The sequence below is a fragment of the Sapajus apella genome, unplaced genomic scaffold (assembly GCF_009761245.1).
Source record: "Sapajus apella isolate SASKATOON/1434 unplaced genomic scaffold, GSC_monkey_1.0 scaffold3, whole genome shotgun sequence".
NCBI classification, from domain to species: domain Eukaryota; kingdom Metazoa; phylum Chordata; class Mammalia; order Primates; family Cebidae; genus Sapajus; species Sapajus apella.
Window position 1 is genome coordinate 18315817 of NW_022436943.1, and position 22983 is coordinate 18338799.

A 22983-nucleotide genomic window follows, 5' to 3' on the forward strand; every position below is an offset into this window, starting at 1 on the left:
GGGGTTGACTTGTGTTAAACCATCTTTCTGATAGCAAATCAGATTAATCTGCACCATGTTCCACAAACACCTCAGGTCCAGTTCTGCTTGACAGATATTGCCTGTTAGCAGAGTGTCGGGCTGCAGTAAAATAAATTGTATACACTGATCAAAACTTACCCCAGTAGTAGTGTGCTTTTTTTTTTTTTTTTTGCCTATTTTTGGTAGGCCAGAGTGTCATTACATACCAGTTTGGAAGCAAGGCTAGATTCCTTACTTCCTATTTTAAACATCCTTATCCCACAGTCATCAAGCACACCACTTCTGGGGTAAGAGACCTGATTAAAGTTGAATGGCATGTATGAAGGTAAGAATATGGATTTAATAAATAAAGTTGATTGAAGCAATATCATAACTGGTCTTAAATAATATAAAAATGTGTAAAATAGATGTCAAGAATCCATTAATTTATTAAAAATTTGTTCATTTAACAAATATATATGGAGCATCTTTTGTATGTCAAGTTCTCCCCTAATTGTGTGATAGAGAGACAGAGAGTGCACTGGTAGAAACAAAGTACCTTCTTCATAAGACTTACTTCCCATTGAGGAGACAGATAATAACCAAAAAATTAAGAAATAAAACAATTAAATGGATAGTCAGAATTGATGTTAAAGGTGAGGACTATGAAGAAAAATAAAGCAGCTTAGGGGAATTGGGAATGTGAGGGAGGAGTGGCAGCTCTGATACATCATGTGGTCTGGGAATGATTCACTGCTAGGGTGGCCTTGAAGGAAGAGACTCTAAGGAAGGGAGAAAGTGTGGGCTGCAGCCTGCGTGGGGAAGAGTGCTTCAGGCTGAGGAAACAGTTGCAAAGGCCCTGAGGCAAGAGCACATTTGCATGAACATTGGCAGAAGTCTGAGGAAGTGTTTGAGTGGACAGCTGCAGGAGATGAAATCAGGATGGGGCGTTGGGAAGGTGGAAGGCACAGGCAAGTCAGATAGAAACTCTGCCAAGATTTTAGCTTCTAGTCCTAGTGAAATGAGAGGCCAGTGGAGGGTTCTCAACAGAGGAATGACATGTTCTAACCTGTGTTTTAAATGACAGCTTTGGGAGGATAAAGGTGCAAAATGGCAGAGAAGGGGAGAGATGATGGTGATATCTGAATGAGGTGGTATCTGAAAGAGGGAAAACCAATTCAATTATAGGTACATTCTGATGGCAAAACAAATAATTTGCTAATGGATTAGATATAACATGGGAAAGAAAGAATCAAAGATTAGACATTTAGCCTGAACATTGGAAAAGCAACATTCCCATGGGTTGAGAGGGAGAATACCGCAAGAGGAACAGGTTTGAAATTTTAAAACGTAAGAATTTCAATTTTGGAAACATCCCATGCTGTCCAAATTAATAGTCACTAACTACATGTGGGTACTTAAATTTACATTTTAGTTAATAAAAATTAAATTAAAATTCAGTTCCTCAGCTGCACTCACCACATTTCAAGTGCTCAATACTCACTTATGGCTGGTGGCTTCCTTAGTGGACAGTGCAGATATTAAAGAGCATTTCCATGTCACATAAAGTTATATTGGGCAGTGCTTGTGGGACATTAAGCCCTTCCTATATTATGGGTCCTGTGCTAAGTGCTTCACATGCATTGCCAAATTTAATATTTAAAACAACTCTATGATTCAGGTAATGTATCTTTTTACAAAGAGGGTAACTATTGTTCAGCAAAGTTAAATAACTTACCCTAAGTCATACAAATATTAGAGTCAGAATTGGATCCCAGGATTGTCTGCCTGCACACCCCAAGTACTTAAATTGTCACACTACATTTTAGAAAGACTAAACTAGTTTGAAATGAGACATTCATTCATAGGGTATTGTCTAGTAGGTTACTGGCAACTAAACATTGAAGCAAAAGAAATCGGATATGATAGATCTGTAATAAAAGTGAACTTCCCTGAAATCCTGTGTGTTGTAGAACTAAAAATAATGCATTCCAGCATACCATTAGTTAAGAGGCAATAGAAATTAATCTTCAATGGCACTGGTTTTAGGTCTTTTGATGACGGGTCAATCCCTAAAGAATTGCTTAGCAGAAGGAAGAGCTTTAATGACAACAGATACCGTGAGGTTGAGATACCCTTGTTCTACCCAGTGGTTCTTAACTAGGTAGGGAGCCATGCCCTTAAATGACACCTGAAAATGGACTAAGTGTTTAGGGTAGACTGGTGGGTGCCATGGACATTTTATGGCCATGATCTTAGGATGACATGCTAAAGGTCCTATGATGCTTGCCACAGCCCAATCCAAATGTCAATGGCTTCCCCATATAAGGAACATGAGCTTAATGTCCCTCAGGTGATATTCCAGCCCATAATCTGAAGCAGTATAGGTATGAGAACATGGCAGCTAACATAGCACAGGTTGTAGAATCAGCTAAACTTGTGCTCCAGTCTGCTCTCTGACTTGTAGTACTTGTATGGCTTGGGATCATTACCTAAACTCTGGACCTTAGTTTCTTGATCTACACAATGTGGAAAAACCATAGTGAATGTACATCATCTAGGATGGCTCTGAGAATTAATTAAACACTTTAAAGTGTGCGGCCCAGTGTTTAGTTCCAGGAGAATGTCAATAAATGTACATGATTATGAGAAGCAGAAAATGTGGATGAAAGAAGAACCCTAAATACTGAAACAAGCAAGATTGAAATTCACATAGAAAGGAAGTCGCAAACAACATTGTCCATTAAAAAATATGGCACAAAAATGAAAATACATGCAATTTTTACATTTTCCCTAGCTGCATTAAAAAAGTAAATGGGCAAAATTAACTTTACTAATCTGTATTTATTTTAATATGCAATCAATACCAAAAAGTCATTAATAAGGCATTTTACTTTTTGTACTAAGCCTTTGAAATCCCATATAGACATATCAATTCAGACTAGCCACACTTCAAAGGTTCAATAGCCATATGTGACTCATGGCTACATATTGGACAGCACAGGACTAGAGTATCAGTGAGTTGAACACTTCCACTGACTGCTAGCTACGGGTAATTCTTAAGAAAAAATGCCTACCAGTTAACATTTCTGCACATAGAGGGTGGTTTCAGAAGTCTCAATTAATACATTTAAGGACTTTAGACCTAAAGATCTCTGTACAAGCTGCAAAGAGGCAGTGTTGTAGAATGACTGAACACATTGGGTAGACTTGATGAGATATAGGTCATTAATCCAGCTCTACTACCTCCTGTCCTTGAACTGGTTAGCTAGTCAAAAACCTGTTTTCTTAGTTGCAGAATGGACATAATCATACCAGTCCTTTGACAGTTGCCCTAAAGATCATTTATGCAAAGCTTTAGCTCAGGGCCAACAGCTTGCTTCTTCAAATGTGAACTATGGATATTTGTGTTGGGGATAGAGAAATAGAATAGAGATTCACTAGAATCCTAGTTATTCCATACATAGTATATTATCTACATTTATATATAAAAACACAAAAAGTATTTTAGTCAATGGTGGTTAAACATTTGCTCTAATTTGAATCATAAAGAGTATATAGTAGCTACATTTTAATGAGAACGGTCTCTGCCAGAAATTCAAGATTCTTGAGTTCATACAAAGTTCAAACAGTATAGAGCAAGCTTAAATGAGTGATATAGTATTTCCTGTAAGAGTAGCTATCTATATAAACTGCTAGTGTCATCTCAATATGGCATCCTCAAGATTACCCCAGCATTTACTCAATAATTATTAAAACTCAACACTAATTTCCTGTAAGGTTTAAAGAATGCATACAACATGTATTAGCATAAACACATTTATTTATTAACCAATGGGATGATCCTAATTAATCCAACACACTTTGAAATAGCTCCATGTAAAATGTTTGTGATAAAGATAAATGAACACAGTAATGAGAAAAAAAAGAAAGAAACAATAGTATGAAGATTTGCTCATTGAACTGAGCTTGTTCATTCTCATAGTCAACTCCTGTCCAAAGTGATGATAGAATTTTTATTCTACTTTTTCATAGATCCGAGTACAGGTGACATTGTTCATGACACAGTCCTAGGAGAAGGAAAGATATTAAAAAGTTAGGTTAGTCTTACATTCCAGAGCAGTGGTGGTATTAAAACATTAGAATCAGTGTCCTATGAAATCATGTAATCTACTTCATAGATGGAGATTCAGGATTCATGGGTTTGAGAGATGCTAGAAGCTGTTGTTTTGCCAATAATATGCATGTTTTACTGAAAACTAACATGTTGAATATATCTTTATTCTTTTGGTCATGGCAAATATTCCTTATTTTAAAGATATAGAAAAATGTGTGCCTAAGAGAGCAGTTTGGTGGCTTGCCAGGATTACACTGTGGTATGGCAGCAAAGCAAGAACTCCCCCGCCCCCGCTCCAGCCAAATCCTCTATGTCATGTCACTTCTTTGTCCCTACTAGGGCTTTCTTAATAATCAGTGTTCTAGTATTTAACTTGCTATTTTGCCTTATTTTCTTCCCAAACTTAGTTCTGTTAATGATCAATGACATAGAACAGTTATGTGAACTATGAATGCACACAAGAAGCCAACTAAGACACAACTGTGTAACACTTACCACCACTAATTTCCCATCTTTCAATTTTCTTGTTATTGTGCTTTCCTTCCCATCCCACTCCTGATGCTGAACCAATGCACCATCGGTAAAGTTGCAGACAGTCTGCAAAAATGAAGTAAACTTTTTAATTTTCCAAGTACATTACAAGAGTTTCTGTTACTCATAACCTCTTTAATCAACATATGTTTTTCACCTTCTGCTTTCTGAGCCTACGTCATTAACCTGTATTGATTTTAGTCACAATAGTTTGTGGTTTTCAATCTAGTAGCTAATAAAAAATGCTAATTCTATGAAGTTGATACTTTTACTAATTTGATAAAACTCAATTCATAAAATAACTTTTTCATTAAGTTCTTGCCTATAAACAGTAAAAATGTTAATATAGCCTAGCATTCTAGAAGTTTCTGTGATTTTATAACATGTCATGACTGACCTGAGTTTTTCTGCCATCAGCTGTGGTTTCTTCAAATTTCTCTCCCAGGTTACAAGAAAACTGTGTTGTTTTCAAAGTGCTCTCAGTTTTTATGGTGAGGTTTTTGCCATCACAAGTGATGATACAGTCTGGCTTGGCCATTGCGCCCATTTTTCTCAAAGCTATTCCCACTCCTGTAGAATGTTAAGTCATGTTAAATAATGGGAAGACATCATTTACATGATAAAAGCAGTAATTCCATTGTAATCACTTTGTACAGCATATTTTCACTTATTTGCTTATTGATAACTATTGTAAACACATATCTCACGCTATGAGCCAGCACTTTACATAGATTAAATTCAGGTAAGCCTTACAACAGCCCTGTAAGAGGCAGATGTTATTATCCCCATTTTATTGATAAGAAAGTGAGGCACTGAAGTAACTTACCTGAGACTGCTCAACTAGGAAGTGACAGAGCTGGGAACCAAGAGCACTGGCACCCTGGCTCCAAATCTGACCTCTTGGCCACCATGCTACGCGTGTTTTCAGAAAGTTTGCAAAGAAATGCAGACTTCCAAATTTTATTTACTCAAAGCAGTTGATAGAAGGTGGAGATAAAGCATTCAAAACTGCAAATTCAGGAGTTTGCTCGGTCTTTTTGTTTTTACTGGATTCTGCCAACCATTGCATTCTATGACTCCAGCACATAGTCTGTCTGGCATATCAATACTCTCAATAAATATTTGATTAATAGACTACACAAAATAGAAATTGATTCTGAGATATTCAATAGCACAATCTTTTAAAAGTCAGCAGCACAATCATGATGCTAACAAATGGAAAACAAAATCTTACCCTTGAAAATAAAAAATATTTCATAGCTGTATAAGTCAATATAGTAATTGATTTAGGCGTTTACAAAATATCATATTAAATTATATATTAATTTATGATCTATCTATTTCCCCTGAGAGTTAACATATATAAGGAAACTTAGATCCAGGCCAAATCACTGTTTCATAAATAAGGAGACTACAACCTATGCAGCGTGATTATCTTGATGAAGAACACTCAGCCAGGCTTTAAAATTCCCCTTGGAACCTTCTCTTTTGCCAGCTCAGGGCTGGTGCCTTATGCTGTTGAGTCATTATGTACTTTCACTTTGGACAAATAAATGGCTCTGCTCTTTTTACATGGTGACTGCTCCCTAATGAACTGAGTCTTGACAACCTTCAAGATTCCAGAATCCTGGAAACAAGACCTCCAAACCTAAACATAACTTGCTTTCTACTGGCAGAGAAAAGTGTTCTCTGGCCTTAAACTTGTGCACATACCCATACACTATATTTATTGGACAGGTGCAGTAAATCGCTTTTTCCAGAGTCATCTTGATGTAGGTTTACAAGGAAAAAGAAAAATACTGCCTTCTTACTTTACTGATAGTATCATAAATACACTCATATTCACCATAAACCAGCCTTAACACCACATTGTCTTGGATAAAGGGTACTGAAGGAGTGATTCTGAAGTGCCACAGTGACTGGGTATCAGTAGAGGGTCACAGTAGTTATTTCACCAGCGAGCAACCAGGTTAACATTTGCGGATACCGGCTTCTGAAGCACCGTCATAAGTCCCAGCAGTCCCTTAGCGCTGGAAGCTCCCTTCCAGAGAGGATCCATGCTATGCTAACTCCATCTCACTTCCTAGTGGCCTGTGACAAAGGTCCATTTTTGTTTGCAATCTATCCAATGTCTCAACCAGCAGGCAATCTCTGTCAGTGGCATAGAAAAGGGCAGTAATTTATAATGAAGCACTGTTTTGAGTGAGAGAAATTAATCTCCCTACTGAGATTCTTCTCCCAGGGAATGCTTCAAGAAGCGTTCTGCAGGGCCTTCTCCAGGGTCACACCCATCTTGCAGGCAGTTAGCTGCAGGAAGGCTAGGCAGTTACTGTTACGGTTTTCCAGCAAAGCCCCACTGCCTCCTTGTTCCTCACCCTCAAGAGGCAGAGGCCAGGAAGGCAACACAAGGCCACCCCCAGGCACAGTCGGCCTCATTCCGTTCCTCCCACAGGCCACCCGCCCACTGCGACGCCCCTGCCCGGCAGTGCCAGCAGCAGGTCGGCACCGCCAGCGCCACGCCTCTCGGGGGCCCCGGTGTTCCATGGGGTGTCAACCCAAAAGGTTGGGCTCAACTGGTGAGAACGAGCAGAGGAGTTGGGGGGAGATGGGGCGGACAGAGGAATACAAGCTGAAGCTGTAGAGCCGCTCAGACTCACTAAGGGATTTCTGTGGGAAAACGCGCGCCAGCATCGAGTCCCCAGGAGGAAAAGGGAGGGGGACCTGCACGCCATAGAGAAACAAAAGATACGACAGGGTGGGAAAGGGGAGTGGGTGCTGCCACGATGGGGTAAACGGGAGAGACAGGATGGTGGCAGGAAGGGGAAGGATGAGTGAAGCGGGGAAAATGGGGAAACAGTGGGTCGCCTGGAGGGGGTCGAAAAAAGTGCAGCGTGGGGTGACGGGTGCGCGCGCTAAAAGACAGGAGGCAATGCGGAGTGTCTGCCGTTTGGGAGAGGGGAAAGAAGCAGAAGAGAGGTGGGTGGACCACGAGGTGGACGGTCTCCGGAATCTTGCGGCCCGCGGGCGGGCAGGGGGCGCGCACGCTCCCGGCTCCTCGCCGCCTGCCCGCGTGGTGCTGCGCGCGCTGCACCCAAGGGCCGCGTGGTGGGGAAGATAGGAGGGGTTGGGGGTAGGCCGCCGAGAATCTCCTGCCCCGGAATCCTGACACGCTGACTGGGACCTAGGGACAGACGGCCACACACACGCCACGTTGCAGGCGCTGCCAGGCCAGGCGCCTCACCTAGTTCCTTCATGTATTCATCAAAGCCTTTGCTGTCCACCAGGCGCCATCTTCCTTCCAGCTGCTGAACTGTGGCCATGGTGGGCGCGGGCGGGCGTGCGAAGCTGGCAGAGCGGGGTCGGCGCGGGTAGCGTGCAGTGCGGCTCCGGGCGCCGGCGGGGCTTTTTAAGGGCTGCCTGTACGGGCGGCGCCACGCGGCCAATAGGAGGCGCGCCTCGCCCGGCCCCCGCCCCGCCCGCCGTGGGCCCCCCGGGCCTTCCCGGGGCCTGGAGGTGCTAACCTGCTACTCTCGCCAGGGGACGTCAAGGCCTCGCGGGCGCCTCCTGCAAGCAGGGGCTCGCCCGGCGCGCCCCACGCCTCTTGGACGCCGGCGCCTGTACGTTTCGGCGCCTCTGCAGGCCCAGGAAGCCAGAGGGGGCACCTGGAGGCCCGGCCCCGCCGCTCCTGCGCCCCTCCGTTTGACAGCCTATCCACCGCCGTTTTTCCTTTCAAAATACCCAGAACAATCGATTAGCCCTCGCCGGGCTGGGACTACAGGAAGTGATTGATGGCTGTTGGGTTTATTGATTGATTAACTACGGTGCCTCCCTGACCTTCTACTCCTTGTCAGCGGACAAACCCACATTCCGCACCCTCCCTAGAGAACCCGCTCTCCCCATCCGCTGATCTTCCTGGCCCAAAAGTGGGCATATCCCTGAGTTGAGCTAGAGGATTTTATGAGAAGTGGCTGTTGGGATGGGGGACGTCTCGGGAAGTGCGGTTTCTAAACTAAAAGTCTGTAGAAAGTGTCAACTTCAGTGTCAACTTCAGTGATTGTCATTGCCGTTCAAGAATGTTTTATTAGTTTATATTCCCTTCGTAATCCACCCTTAACGGTTTCTTCTCAGACGCCGGCGGATTTTCTCTTTCTCTTGAATTGTAGTAATACCCTACGCATGTGCGTAGAACATAATACGTTTCAAAGTGTACTTTTGGCAATTTATTACTTGGTGCTACCGGGTCCCAGCTGGAGGTGAGCTGGACTGTGATGAGGAAGTTGCCACACAGGCTGGCCGTTTCCATAGAGATAATGTGCATTTGTTGAGTAGCTACTAAGTGCCAGTTTTGCTTCTTCCTGGGCACTTTATTGATATTGACCTCCACTAAATTTTTGCTAGGGGTGTTACCCCAATTTCTCAAAAGAGAAAATAGGGCAAAGAAAGTTCGCACAGTGGTAGAACCAGAATCCCCATCCAGGTCCGACTCACTGAACACCTTATGAAATAGGACCACACCTGACTGCCTCGGGCCCAGGGTAGCTGTGATGGAGCTCTGAGTAGAAACCACAGTTACCGGTCCCTGCCTTAAGTTTAGAATCACCCCAGTCTTCCTTGTAGTACCACATTAACACTCAATTATTTTCCCAGTAAGGGTCTACATGTCCCACACCTGCAATTAAATTATTGCAGAGAATACTCAAAGTAGTCCATTTTCAGAGAAAGGAGTCTTCTCTAAGTACATGGCCAGATGATCAAAAAAGGAAAAAATTAATCACTGAGGTTGGAGAATATGTTTATTTAAACCTAGCGTCTCCCTTAAATTTTACAACTACTTTTTTGACCCTCACTCCTTCTGGGTTGCCTTGCTATAGACATGCTTTGCATATCCAGCTTCTAGCCACATCTTCCCTAAGAAAGTTTCATTTGGAATCAGTTCCAAAGGAAAATCTTAAGAGATGGAGTATGGATCTGCATGTTGTCAGTTGTCTGTAGCAGCAAAAATTTCCAGATGAGAATAAAGTCAGGGAATCTTGCAGCTTAAGGCACACCCTAAATATTAAATTCTACTGCTCAGAAAACATTTGTGTTCGGAGGGAAGCTGAGTGCATCATTTGCTCAGTGATGGAAAACGCTGGCTCCCAGGCACTTAAGGCAACTGCTAGGGAGGGAGCTCCTGTGTGTTTGAACTTGAGCTAATGTGTCATTTCAACATTTTTTATCCATTTCTGTGTAGAATATTGTAATAATAGTCAGGATGTAGCACTCTCATACTAATTTTTAAATTATCATAATCAAACATGTTACAGAAATACCAAAAAGAGAATGACACTGGAGTACTCAATACTTAGGTACTTAAGAAACAGCCTTTAACCTCAAGGCCTTACCTAAAACTTAAGGTTTTTTTTTTGGTTTTTTTTTTTTTGTTTTTTTTACACAGTCTTCGAGGTGGTAATAATCCTTTTGTGTTAAACGGCACAGACAAAACAAAGATATAAGGCCAAAATAATAACTGTTATTGTGACTTGTGGAACAAAGAAGGGCATAGGGATTGCTCTGCTCTTCAGGGAAACACATTTAATGTCTTGTTTTCAGATGCCTCATCTGATGAATATACAGATGTATGATTGGAGTAGATTATTCCTAATGCCCCTTAAGCTCTACTACTCAGATTCTCTTTCCTTCTCAAGAATAATGGTAATGGATTTTAAGCTCTGAAAAGGTAGTAAGTACTCCCTTCACCTGCAAAGTAAAAGCCTTCTTACCTTGCACCCATTATGAGGTGTAAAACCAAAAATGTTGTGAAAACAAATTTCATTGAAGTCTCATGTAACTTTAAGGGGATGGTTGAGTATTTCCATGTTGGAAAGAAGGAGAATTATCACTTGATTGTGATTAATTACAATATGGGAAACAAGAAACAATAGTTTTATCCTAACCTGTCCTTACAAACCTTAGTAACTGTGCTGGTCATTATTTTTAGTAACACATAGGTAATACAGGTGTTATATCATGTCTTCCCTCATACTGGAAGATAATAACACATTCTTCTTATGAATGAAAATGACTGCAGAATCAAGAGTTACTAGCAACTCTTCTTCTAGTGGCTTAGAAAACTGCCTTTTTAAAAACAGATGCAATTTTACTTACTATCTCTGAATCTTAGTTTTATCACCTATGAAGTTAAGGAGATGAGAATTAAAACTAAATGATTTTTTTAGGTCCCTTTCAGTTTATGAAATACTCCTGCAGTAGTAGTTCATGGCCTTGAAAAAATATACTCAAAATTACTCTATTTCCACCTAGTGGTGAAAACATAATATTTCTCTGAGGCTTTACTTGATAAATGTGAATAGTTTGTCAGCTTCTCATTCTGTAATCACACACAGCTTTGGAGTGTATTGTGTCATTTTTATTTAAAGACAACTTCCCAGTTAAAGTTTATGTACATACATGTGCCTTCCACAATGTTGATTATTGTATATTAGGCCTTCCTAAGGACAGTAAGTGTTGGTGGCTTAGCAACAGGCAGTTGGCAAAGAAAGAAGCACAACATTAAATTATTGCAGAGAATACTCAAAGTAATCCATTTTCAGAGAACTGCGTCTTCTCTAAGTACACAGCCAGATGATCAAAAAAGGAAAAATTAATCACTGAGGTTGGAGAATAGTTTATTTAAATCTAATGTCTCCCCTAAATTTTGTAACTAGTTTTTTGACCCCCATCCTTTCTGACTTGCTTTGCTATAGACATGCTTTGCATAACCAGCTTCTAGCCACATCTTCCCTAAGAAGTTTCATTTGGAATCAGTTCCAAAGGAACATCTTAAGAGATAGAGTATGGATCTGCATGCTGTCAGTTGTCTGTAGCAGCAAAAATTCCTAGATGAGAATAAAGTCAGGGAGTCTTGCAGCTTAAGGCACACCCCAAATATTAAATTCTAAATCCTTCAAATACATCCAGCCAAAACAAGAAATTGCAAATAGCTACCATTCAATGGGAGTTTTCTTTTTTTTTTTTAATTTGTTTTTCATAATAAGATTGTTTTTAATGAAAGCACTTGTAAAGATGGAGTTATATTTTGAACTTTCTCCTTTTACTTAAAAGTAGTTAGATTCTTACACAACATGACTGCCATGGCTAACCATTAAAAATTTTCGGTTGCTAAGATGATTCATCATAAACTTGTGCTTGCTGAGTTAACTGGACTAGAGGATAGCTGGAGAGAAAATGAGACATTGCAAAATTTACAGTAATAAAAGGTGAATGGTTTCAAAATAAGGCAGATGACATAATGGCTTTCTTTATAATAAAAGCTTTTTATAATAATAAAAGCAATCCATTTCCCTTACTTATATAGAACTTCCTACTTTCTAGACATGTGTATTATTGTATATTACATTTGTCATTAGCTCATGGCAACAGATACACATAGTTTGGGCTAACACTTTTATACCTCATGTGGGCAGTGTTCAAAGGTTTAAAAGCACAACTCTAAAAAGCATAGCTTGAAATGGAGCAGGAGGATGCTAGCAAAGCCACCCCAATAAACACAAAATCTTAGTAAAAACACTATGTTTACTAGGCAATACAACTTCAAAACAAATTCCTTAGCAATCCCAATCTCTTCAAGCCCACTTCTAATCACATTACTACTCCTAAGCCTCCTTATTTACAAAGTCTTAGGCTGTCCAAGCCCAAACACACAGACACATTCATAATGAGCATCTCTGTCCTTAAAAATTGCAAACATAAAAAAACCTCCAAATGATATGTTCCCACTGGAAGAGACCAAATTCTTTTCTTGTAGATTACCTTTTCTATTTTTCATTCCTACCTCCATGAAATATTCCATAATTTACTGTTTTTTCCCTAGATTCTCACATCATTTGATCCTTTTCTTTTTTGATATTCATCTATAAGAATGAATGGTTTTTCTGATAAGTTCATGTCCTTTGTAGGGACATAGATTAACCTGGAAACCTTCATTCTCAGCAAACTAACACAAGAACAGAAAATCAAATACCGCATGTTCTCACTCATAGGTGGGTGTTGAACAATGAGAACACATGGACACAGGGAAGGGAGCATCACACACTCGGGTCTGTGGGGGGAAATAAGGGAGGGATGGGGGGGTGGGGAATTGGGGAGAGAGAGCATGGGGAGAAATGCCAGATATAGGTGATGGGGGGGAAGGCAGCAAATCACACTGCCATGTGTGTACCTATGCAACAATCTTGCATGTTCTTCACATGTACCCCAAAACCTAAAATGTAATTTAAAAAAAAGAATGGTTTTTCAAGTCAAATCTACAAAACCATGGATTTGCTTGCTTCACAGTGAGTTAGGCCCATTGCTTCCATTTTTCTGGATTAGCTTTGAGGAAAATCATCAGCATTTAATAAGCTGCCTAAATCCAACTGAAGATGCTTTCTTGATCCTATCTCTGGTCCTCCTACTTTGGTGGTGGGAAGAGCTACCCTGTAACCCCTCAGAGTCATACACAGAGCTATAAAACTAGCATGGAGCTGATTCCGTGCACTTCTCTGAAGGACCCAAGCAGCAGGATGGGTACCTTTTGTTCACCCACCCATAGACACCATAGGACACTTTTTGTTCACCTGCTCATTTCTGCATTGACCAAACTTAAAGATATAAATTCAACAGTATGTAGGGGAAGATATATTTAATTCTCCCATACATTATCTCTGCCATCTTGCCCACTATATGCCTGAATTCCTTCTTTCTACTGCAATGGTTTTTCCTCTAAGTAATCCACTATTAATTACAAGAAACCAGTTTAAATTTCCAGTAAACCATATTCTGTTTTCTACATTGGCTAAATATTGTAATTTTATGCAGGAACTGGGAGGCTAAGTAGTTGTTATCATTGAGAATGGCAACTGTGATCTTACTTCCGGTTTTTGGAAGGTAGGATAAAAACTCTTTGTGCCACAAATGTCGAATCTTGTCTCCTATCTTACAACCTTGAAATATACAGTTAATTTTTACAGGGTCTCAGGCATCCTACTGAACTGCTGAATACTGAGCACCAACCTGGGTTTCCCTGTCAACACTCAAGACTAGAAAGAGGAGATCCCAAAACTACCATGGCCTCAGGATTCTAAATGTGGGTCTGAAATCCCTATTTCTTACTTTGGATTAAAAGCTTGCCTGAGCTACAAACATCTATTGTCCTAGATTGGATATTTTTATTTATATATCAACCAATTCAACTTCATACTTTCATTGACTTAGTCAATAAATCAATAAAATTGACTTCAAAAATTGAAATGACTTTTTAATTCTCCTGTTCTCTTCCCACCCTGCCCTTTCTTCTTCCCACTCTATATCAGGTTTACCCTTCTGAAAGAGGAATAAGCCTGACTTATCTTTGAAACACTTGCTTTATCTCATAATTGCCAAACATTGGGCCTAATGTATATGTGCCTGGATCTGAAGACAACAAAATGCCTACAGGATCTGCTCTATGGGTGGGACATGGCAGCTAGAGCTGTGGAGATCAGGCTTGAGTTCCAGGGGATGGTACTATCATGATTCTGACGAATTCTTCTGATCTGGATTTGGATCCTGGTAAGAGAAGGTGGACAGAATTCAGCCATCAAGAAGAGGGAACAAGATCTAGGCTGATGGCCAAATCCTAAAATAACACAAAAATAATCATGTGCCCTGTAGGCTTACCTCCTGCTCTCTGCCCAGCACATCAGATAGCATTAATTCTAGCTTCACCATCAGGGCAGAAATGGAGCTCCTAATGATCTTTCAACCCTGGTAGGTTATCAGAACTGAACATACTATTTTTTGCAGAGTGCAAGATAGGATGATCATATCCTCATTTGATTGTGGCAAGTCAGGGCTATGCTTGTTGTCCTGGTATGATTCTGAACAATGCCCTCCTTCCTTCCAACTATTTCAAATAGGATAAATAGTTGTGATATTTAATTCTCACCGATCAGGCAGCTCCAAAGTCTAAATTTCAACATGGTACTGCAGTATCATCTATTGTAGGTCCTGAAGGTGACTTGCAGGAGAAAAAAAATGTGGTAGGGCCATGTTCAACCTTTCCCTACTCAGGTATCATACAAATATGTCATGCAGGGACAGCTTCACTTGCTTACAGAAGAATGGCCAGCAGAGATGTTCACACCAGACAGATTCCTTTGTCTCAAATCAGCCCATATTTTTAGAACTCCTAATAATTATGTGGATAGAATCTAGTTCTTATCTTCAAGAAGTTTGCCATCTATGTCTCTACAAGCTAAAGAACTACATCCTTTGTGGGGTTTTTTAACTTAACAAACATTTGTTAAAAATTGATTCTGTTTTAGTTCATCACATATTGAAAATTTTTGAAAATTAAAGGTCTTTGAAATATCAGATAAACAGAAGCCCTCAGGTTCCCCATATTTCATTCATTTTTTTCTTAAGAAACCACATTATTTTATTTAAGAAAGAAATAAAAGGTTTTTAGGTCATCACTGGTTAATTTAAAGTCTACATTTGTTGTTTTCCATTTATACAATAATGTTTTTATTTTGTTCTTTTTAATTTTCATTTTATTGACAAATAATAATTGTATATATTTATGGGGTACAATGTGATGTCATGATATAGGTATAAAAATAAAATACTTAGGAGTACATTTAACCAAAGAGATAAAAAAAATCTGTATGCTGAAAATTATTAAACATTGATAAAAGAAATTTAAAATGGCACAAATAAATGGAAAGATATCCTGTATTCTTGCACTGGAAGAACAAATATTGTTAAAATGTCCATATCACCCAAAGTGATCTATAGATCCAATGCAATTCCTATCAAAATTCCAATGTTGTTCTTCACAGAAATGGAAAAAAAATTCTAAAATTCATATAGAATCACAAAAGACCCCAATTAGCCAAGAATAACAAATAGAAAAAAAGAACAAAGCTGGAGGCATCACATTACCTGATTTCAAAATGTGCTATAAAACTATAGTAATTAAAACAGCATGGTACTGGCATAAAAAGAGACACATCAACCAATGGGATAGAATAGAGACCCAGGAAAAAACCCAAACATTTACAGACAATGTAATTTTTTAAAAGGTTCCAGGAACACATAATGAGGAAAGAACAGTCTCTTTAATAAATGGCATTGAGGAAACTGGATATGAACATGCAGAAGAATGACATTAGGCCCTTATCTGTTACCATCTACAAAAATCACCTCAAAATGGATTAAATACTTAAATGTAAAACCTGAAACTACTAGGATAAAACATGGAGGGAAAGCTCCATGACATTGGTCAAGGCAATTGTTTTATCTTTATAATATTAAGTGAGTTTTCAAAAAAAAAAAAGCCAGTCTTTAAAAAACAAAACAAAACAGGTCACCCCTTTTGCAGAAACCAGGTGGGTGTATCAAATAGACATATCTTGTTTAAAACTAATATGCCAAATGCCAAAAAGTTAACTGAGGTAAACTTTGGTCAAATAGAAAGATCATGTCTGAAAAATACTGGGTTAGAGATCATGAAGCAACTCATGTCACTACTCAGCTCTGTCTCAGCTTTAGAGTTGGTTTATTGCTATGAACCTGGGAGTAAATGGACACCACGCTGTGCCTGAGGTTGTGATGCATACTGAGATATACACTTGCATAATAAAATTTGCCAGCATACAAGTCAAAACTGGAATTGTCTACCACCCAGCTAGTTCAGTAAGGACCAGAAAATCCCGCTGTATTCCCTTTCTTAGAATTTCTGAGAATTGAGAGAAGAGTCTCAGAAGCAAAGCTGAATGATTTCTGCCACACATACTCTGATGCCATTGTCTTTCAATAGAAACTGTATGTGGTTCCTGGGGAGAAGAATATGGTTCTATATGACAAGTTTTACTGTATTTGTTGCATGTTGTAAAATATATCACTTCTGCAGCTATATTAACAGGACATCATATAAGTATCAAGACAGAATAGGACCAGCTTCTATAAACAGGAAAGAATGCCATTTACTTGTGTTCCTTTGAAAGTATTTAGCATATGAAGGTTACTTTATGTTATGTACTATGTGGAGAAAAAAGTTTTTTTCTCAAATTAAATATCGTTCCATTTTATTGCATTTTTGCATTTGGGTTGACATAATCATTTCTCAGATATATTCACAGAAACAAAATTTTGACCCAAATATGGAACAGAAAATCAAAACTGCCTCATACTCCATTTGAAAGTCTGTGGTGATATGTCATAACTAGAAACAAAATAAAAATCACGTAAGTGTTCAACAAACCATTTATTTGTCATTTTCCAATAAACGTGAACAGTGACAGTAAATCTTGTACACACACAAAAAAAGTATCAAGTTTCCTTTTGCTTCCTGCTTTACTGAGCAGGTGGCAGCAACCTCTGGTTTTGCAAGGCAAGGCTCTAGTTCTTTGGCACATTGATTTTTCACAATCCAAAACCTTAGGGCCTCAGTGTTCTGAGAGAAACTAATCTGAGTCACTAATTCACATGAACGAGTAAAACTTGATCTTTGCTGCACACACCCAAAACACAGAGTTTTTAATTGCATATTTGTCAGTAATTCTTGGTCAGACATGATCTCAGAACAATGAGTTGTCACTTGAGCAGACACATTAATAATTCTTTAAAGTTATATAGTTTCATTTCTGAAAATAGATTAGTGGCTTGGAATTAGAACTAAAAGAGAATCAAAATTCTCGAGTTTAGTGGAATTCTAGATGTCTTCTAATTCAGCTAAAACTCAGTCAACATTCCTTTGACAAAAGATTTTCAGAGTAAGTAAAAATAGAATTGCAAATTATAGGTTTATCAAGAATACCAAATGTATTCCATAATTATTTAAGTATTTTAAAAAATACTTTGTGGGAAGAAAAAAATGAAAATGAAAAAACAGGAGAAGGGGATTAACCTAAAAATTAAATCTTTTCCATTCATATTTGGCCTATGAAATAATAGTTAATAATTGACAGTTAATACTAGTGTATGTATTATAAATAGATATAAAAATTAAATATTTTCCATTCATATTTGACCTACGAAATAACAGTTAATAACTGACAGTTCAAACAATACTAGTGTATGTATTATAAATAGATAAAAAAATTATTTCAATTCATATTTGGCCTATGAAAACAATAGTTAATAATTGATAGTTGAAACAGTACTAGCGTATGGATCATAAATAGATATGGGAAATTTAACACTGCAAGTAATTGTGCGGTTGCTTGGCCTCCCCACTTGTTTCTCAGGAAAACCGTATGTCATAATAATCATATGTCATATATATACACAAACACACAACACTTGCTCACTATTTAAACTGTAGCAGAGCCTTTTTGGTTTATTGGAAAATCTTCAAAAATACATATTCTTTTTAAGAAAAAAAAAAAGGCTATTATCTTTGTGTCCTCCATTCCCCTTTGTCTTCACTTGAATTGAAAAAAAATCTTAGAAGATTTTTTTTAAGAATCAAATTAGGGGGATGGAGGCAGCAAACCACATTGCCATGTACGTACCTATGCAACAATCCTGCCTGATCTGCACATGTACCCCAGAACCTAAAGTACAATCAAAATAAATAAATAAATAAATAAAAATAAAAGAATCAAATTAGACACAGCAACTTTTGTCTCTATTATACTCTAGGCCCTAACGTGCTAAAATAGTCAGGCAAAGAAATATTAGCATTATTCATAAAACAATAATTTTATTAAATATCTGCTCTAAATGCATAAAAAGAAAAAGCAGTAACCTAGGATATCAAAAACCCTTGTTCTAGACTTTGCTACAAAATACCTGTTTAAACTAAATTTTTGTTTTCTTATCCGTAAAATGAGAAGAACAGAAGAAATTAAAATTTCCTGTGAGGAGTTTTTTGAATATGGACTCCATTATCAAACAAATTAGGGAAACTGGGCATACCATGATTTTCATTGGGTATTTCCAGCTTGTATGAGCATGCTAAAGATGCCAGGAAACCTTGAACTTAAGAAATTCATAGGCCGGGCACGTTGGCTCATGCCTGTAATCCCTGCACTTTGGAAGGCCAAGACAGGTGGATTGCCTGAGTTCAGGAGTTTGAAACCAGTCTGGGGAACATGGTAAAACCCTGTCTCTACTAAAAATACAAAAATTAGCCAGGCATGGTGGTGGCCACCTATAATCCCACTAAGCAGGAGGCTGAGACAGGAGAAATCACTTGAACCTGGGAAGTGAGCCAGGATTGTGTCACTGCACTCCAGCCTGGGAGACAAAAAAAAGAAAAAAGAAAAGAAATTCATTTAACTTTTTAAGATCAGCATTTCTACAAATGGATTGAGTACAAAACCTGACTTGTTTGCTGCTACCCTTTTAGCAGCACTTAGAATGCTCTGAAGAATACTCTAGGAAAATGCTGATGATCTTTGTCTCCAAAGTACTGTATTTGACTCTCTCACCAAGACACTGTTCTGTGGGAATGAAGAAGCATAGTGCATAACTAGTAACAGACTCAAAGAACATACATATTAGTTGTTCATGGAGGACATCTATGCATGAAAACTTACCCCCAATGAAGGTCTTCTAGACATGTTCTATTGAAGTTCAAAAGGTGAATGCAGACCAAAGGTGCAGTATTTACAGAAAGCTTTGTGTATGTGACCCGAGAGGCAAAGTAGACGGCCCTTTATCAATTAAGCAAGACCTTTAAGTTTAAACAAGTTACCTACGAGTTGAGGTTCAGAGCTCAGAAACATGACATTGTCCTAAATTCATACAGCTTTAAGAAAAACCACACCTTTGCTAAACTCCTTAACAATGGGAGGAATCAGGCAAATTGCCAGAACCTGCTTAACTCTGATTTATATCCCAGACCACTACAACTTTAAACAAAGGGCACATCTTACCTTCTTTCTGGATGAGCAACTGCAGATCTCAAGCCAGTTTCAGTCAGCTTAATAGATGGTGCACAAAGTGTCTTTGTGTCCTATTGTTCACCTTTTGAGGAAAAGAGCAATTCTACCCTATTTTAATGCTAAAATCCCACCCCGAAGTGAACATGGGATGTATGTTGCATATATTTTTACCTGTTGCTCATGCACTCAACTCCTCTCAGAGATACGGATAGCTTTTCCCTAAACCTGCAGAAGCATAAGAGACTTGGAGTTTAAAGGAAGGGACTGTTGAAAAGGGAAAAGAGAAGAGGTACATTAAGATGTTTTTCTTCATGTTTCATCTTGGTACAACCTATTACCCATTGGAATCAAGATATAACCTGACCACAGGGCCAGAAGACACTTACCCGGGGCCTGATTTTTGTAGGGCAGAGCCTGTATCCTGATGCACCTATGTTTGTCTGACTGTACTGCATGATACAGGCCCTGTGAGGCATAAAATTCAACCTGCCTTTTCCCTCTTCAAAGAGAGAGCACTTTGGTCCACAGCAGAGACTGACTTCTGACTCTTTCTGGTTTGCAAACTGATATTGTCAATATGCTCTCCTCTCTACTACATAGCCATCCTGGTGGTCTTTTGACTGAAAGGTTGAATATTGGACTGAGTTGGTTTACTTCTGAAATCTTCACCCCGAGTTTTGAGTAATGGAGAACAAAATTGGCACAGGGAGGAAGAAATTAGTTTACTTAGACACCTGAACTTTTCTGTTGATGACAAGAAGAGAAAGGTGACAAGTGGATGGGAACAGAAATCAAATGCGTCTTCTTCTTTCAAGCAGTTATAAGTACAGAAAATTTTTCTTTTTCTTCTAAAAATGCAGCAGGATACAGGCTCTGCCCCAACAGAGACCAGGCCATAAGCATCCCCTGGCCTTGTGGCCAGGTTATATCTTAATTCCGGTGGACAACATGTTATACCAGAATGAAACATGAAGAACAACAACCTAACATACCTCCTCTCTTTTCCCTTTTCAGTAGTCCTTTCCTTTACAATCCAAGTCTCTTATGCTCTCCTTGGGGCCATGGGAACCTGAAAGACTAATTCATTTTAACATATAAAGTAATTTAATTCATATTTGACCATCTGGAGGGTATTTTTCCTTTAAAAGGAGAAGGAGCAATGCTTAAACTGAAGGTAGAATTGCTAACGATGGCACTTCAGACAGTAGCACTCACCCAGGTATATGGCATTGCTGGGCAGGTGACAGAAGCCATTTGTGGAGGCAAAGAGAAAGTAGTCAGAAGACAGAGCAAAAACTGATTTTTGAAGAGAGCGAAAAGGGGGGAAAGTAGAGCAAAGTCATTAGGTGCTTCAGTAGGTGGTCTTGGTATTGTATCAAATTGTTTTTCCAAAGCCAAGTATTCTATTTCTCAAGAAGCCGTTAGGCACCATTTTTCCACATAGATGCATTAAACCTACCTAATGTATATACTCACATGTGGGAAGTATACTAGATTATTTTTTTCAGAGACGTGAATAATAATTTCACAGAGCATTTCTTTAACAACCTAAAAAGAAAACAACATTGATGTAAACAACTAAAAAACTTTATCGTGTATTTTAATTATTTGTAATTAAGATAAGAGTAAAATATAATGGTTAAAATTTTAAATATATGCCATTGACTATTTTCAGACTTATATTCCTGAGCAAATTTTGCAATATAATTTTTATTATTGCTTCTCAGCTCCCTTCTGCCAGCAGGATCTTGCTAAAGGAGGAGTTACAAGCAGAGAAATAAGAGTTCTCTGAGTCAAGAAAACTGTAAGTGAGAAATCCTCAGTGATGAGATTAGGAAGTTCTCAGAAAGAAGAGTCTACAATAACATCCCAAAGAAGAACATCGCTTTTTTTTTTTTTTTTTTTTTTTTTTTTGAGATGGAGTCTCACTTTGTCACCAGGCTGGAGTGCAGTGGCATGATCTTGGCTCACCACAAGCTCCGTCTCCTGGGTTGAAGCTATTCTCCTGCCTCAGCCCTCCAGGTAGCTGGGACTACAGACACATACCACCATACCCGGCAGATTTTTGTGTTTTTAGTAGAGACAGGGTTTCACTATGTTGATCAGGCTGGTCTTGAACTCCTGACCTTGTGATCCACCTGCCTCAGCCTCCCAAAGTGCTGAGATTACAGGCATGAGCCATCGCGCCTAGGTGAAAAACATAGCTTTAAAAACTCAATAGGTACACACAAAAAAATCATTTATATTTAAATTTATTATGCTGATACAAATAAATTTCAGATAAAACTATTCCAGTCAAATAAGACTTTTTCCACCATTTATTTTTCCTCTTTTCCCATGTTAGAGTAGACAAAGGTAGCCTAATGCAGCCAGAAAGATAGTAGAGAAGCCTCCACCTTCCCCAGTGGAGAATATCCCACCTGTGCAGAAGCTTATAGAGAGGAGGAAATCGCTTTCTGCTTGCACAGTGAGAAGGCTCACTCTTCAAATTCACGAGTGACATATGCATTGACCTATGCCTGTGAAATGGATAAGAGCAGTCCCATTATCTCATTCTCCCTCCTTCTCCCTTAAACACATTCTTACTTTTCTTCTTTTTTTCCACCCACAGGAGATTTCTGTCATTTCTTTTTTAAAAATTGCCAGGATTGGTTGCAAATGTGTCGTATAAATCAACTAAGTCAACTGATGTCACCAAAAGCAAATGGCAAGAAGACAGCATCTTCTTGAACACGCAAACCCCATTTTTAGGTTACTGAGGGTTTTTTTTATTATTATTATGACCAACTACTTAATGACTACAGCATCGTCATCATCAAGCACATGACGGTACATGATTCAGAAGGCTGAAGAAAAGGTAATTAAGAGTACTGATGCTCTGTTAGGAATTAGTGACCATTCATGTAATTAAAAAAAAAAAAAAAAAGAAGACAACCAAGAGTTTGCGAATGGATTTATAGTCAAAGAAATTTTGGATCCTAGAAATACCTTGGAGATTAAGCCCCTGTTAAATCCTCTTTTTATTATTCAGAGATTACATTGTATTTTCCTCTTCACCTACTTAAGTTTCCTGAAGCAAGAAGTGGACGTGCTCTTTGAAAGCTACAAGTTTAATTTGCTTGTTCAGTTTCTCCTTAATGTCAGCAAGAAAAACAATTATATATGTATGTGTATACATATGTACATAAAGGGTAAGAGAGAGCAAATAAACTCAAGAATCTTAGTCTCTGTTTCTCCACACCATCTTCTCATCCTCACTGAACTTTCCAAAGGCAGATTACAGATCTATTTCATTTTGCATACTTATTTCTGGATTGTCCTTGGTGTCCAGAATTATCTAAGGGAAACTGTCATCTCTCACAGATCTTCTCTTAACTAAGGAAAAAGTAGGTAACATTTGCAAGAACTTCTAAGAGTATT

General features: G+C 38.8%; 1 protein-coding gene across 1 annotated transcript; it reads right to left on the reverse strand.

Annotated features, from left to right (window-relative positions):
* Positions 1-3803: 3803 nt before the first annotated feature.
* On the reverse strand, positions 3804-8049 carry FABP5 (fatty acid binding protein 5). Its single transcript, XM_032250494.1, has 4 exons — positions 7890-8049; positions 5046-5218; positions 4613-4714; positions 3804-4070 (listed from the first exon to the last, which is right to left on the reverse strand). The coding sequence occupies exons 1-4, from the start codon at positions 7966-7968 to the stop codon at positions 4017-4019; spliced, it is 408 nt and encodes a 135-aa protein (XP_032106385.1). The 5' UTR covers positions 7969-8049; the 3' UTR covers positions 3804-4016.
* Positions 8050-22983: the final 14934 nt, after the last annotated feature.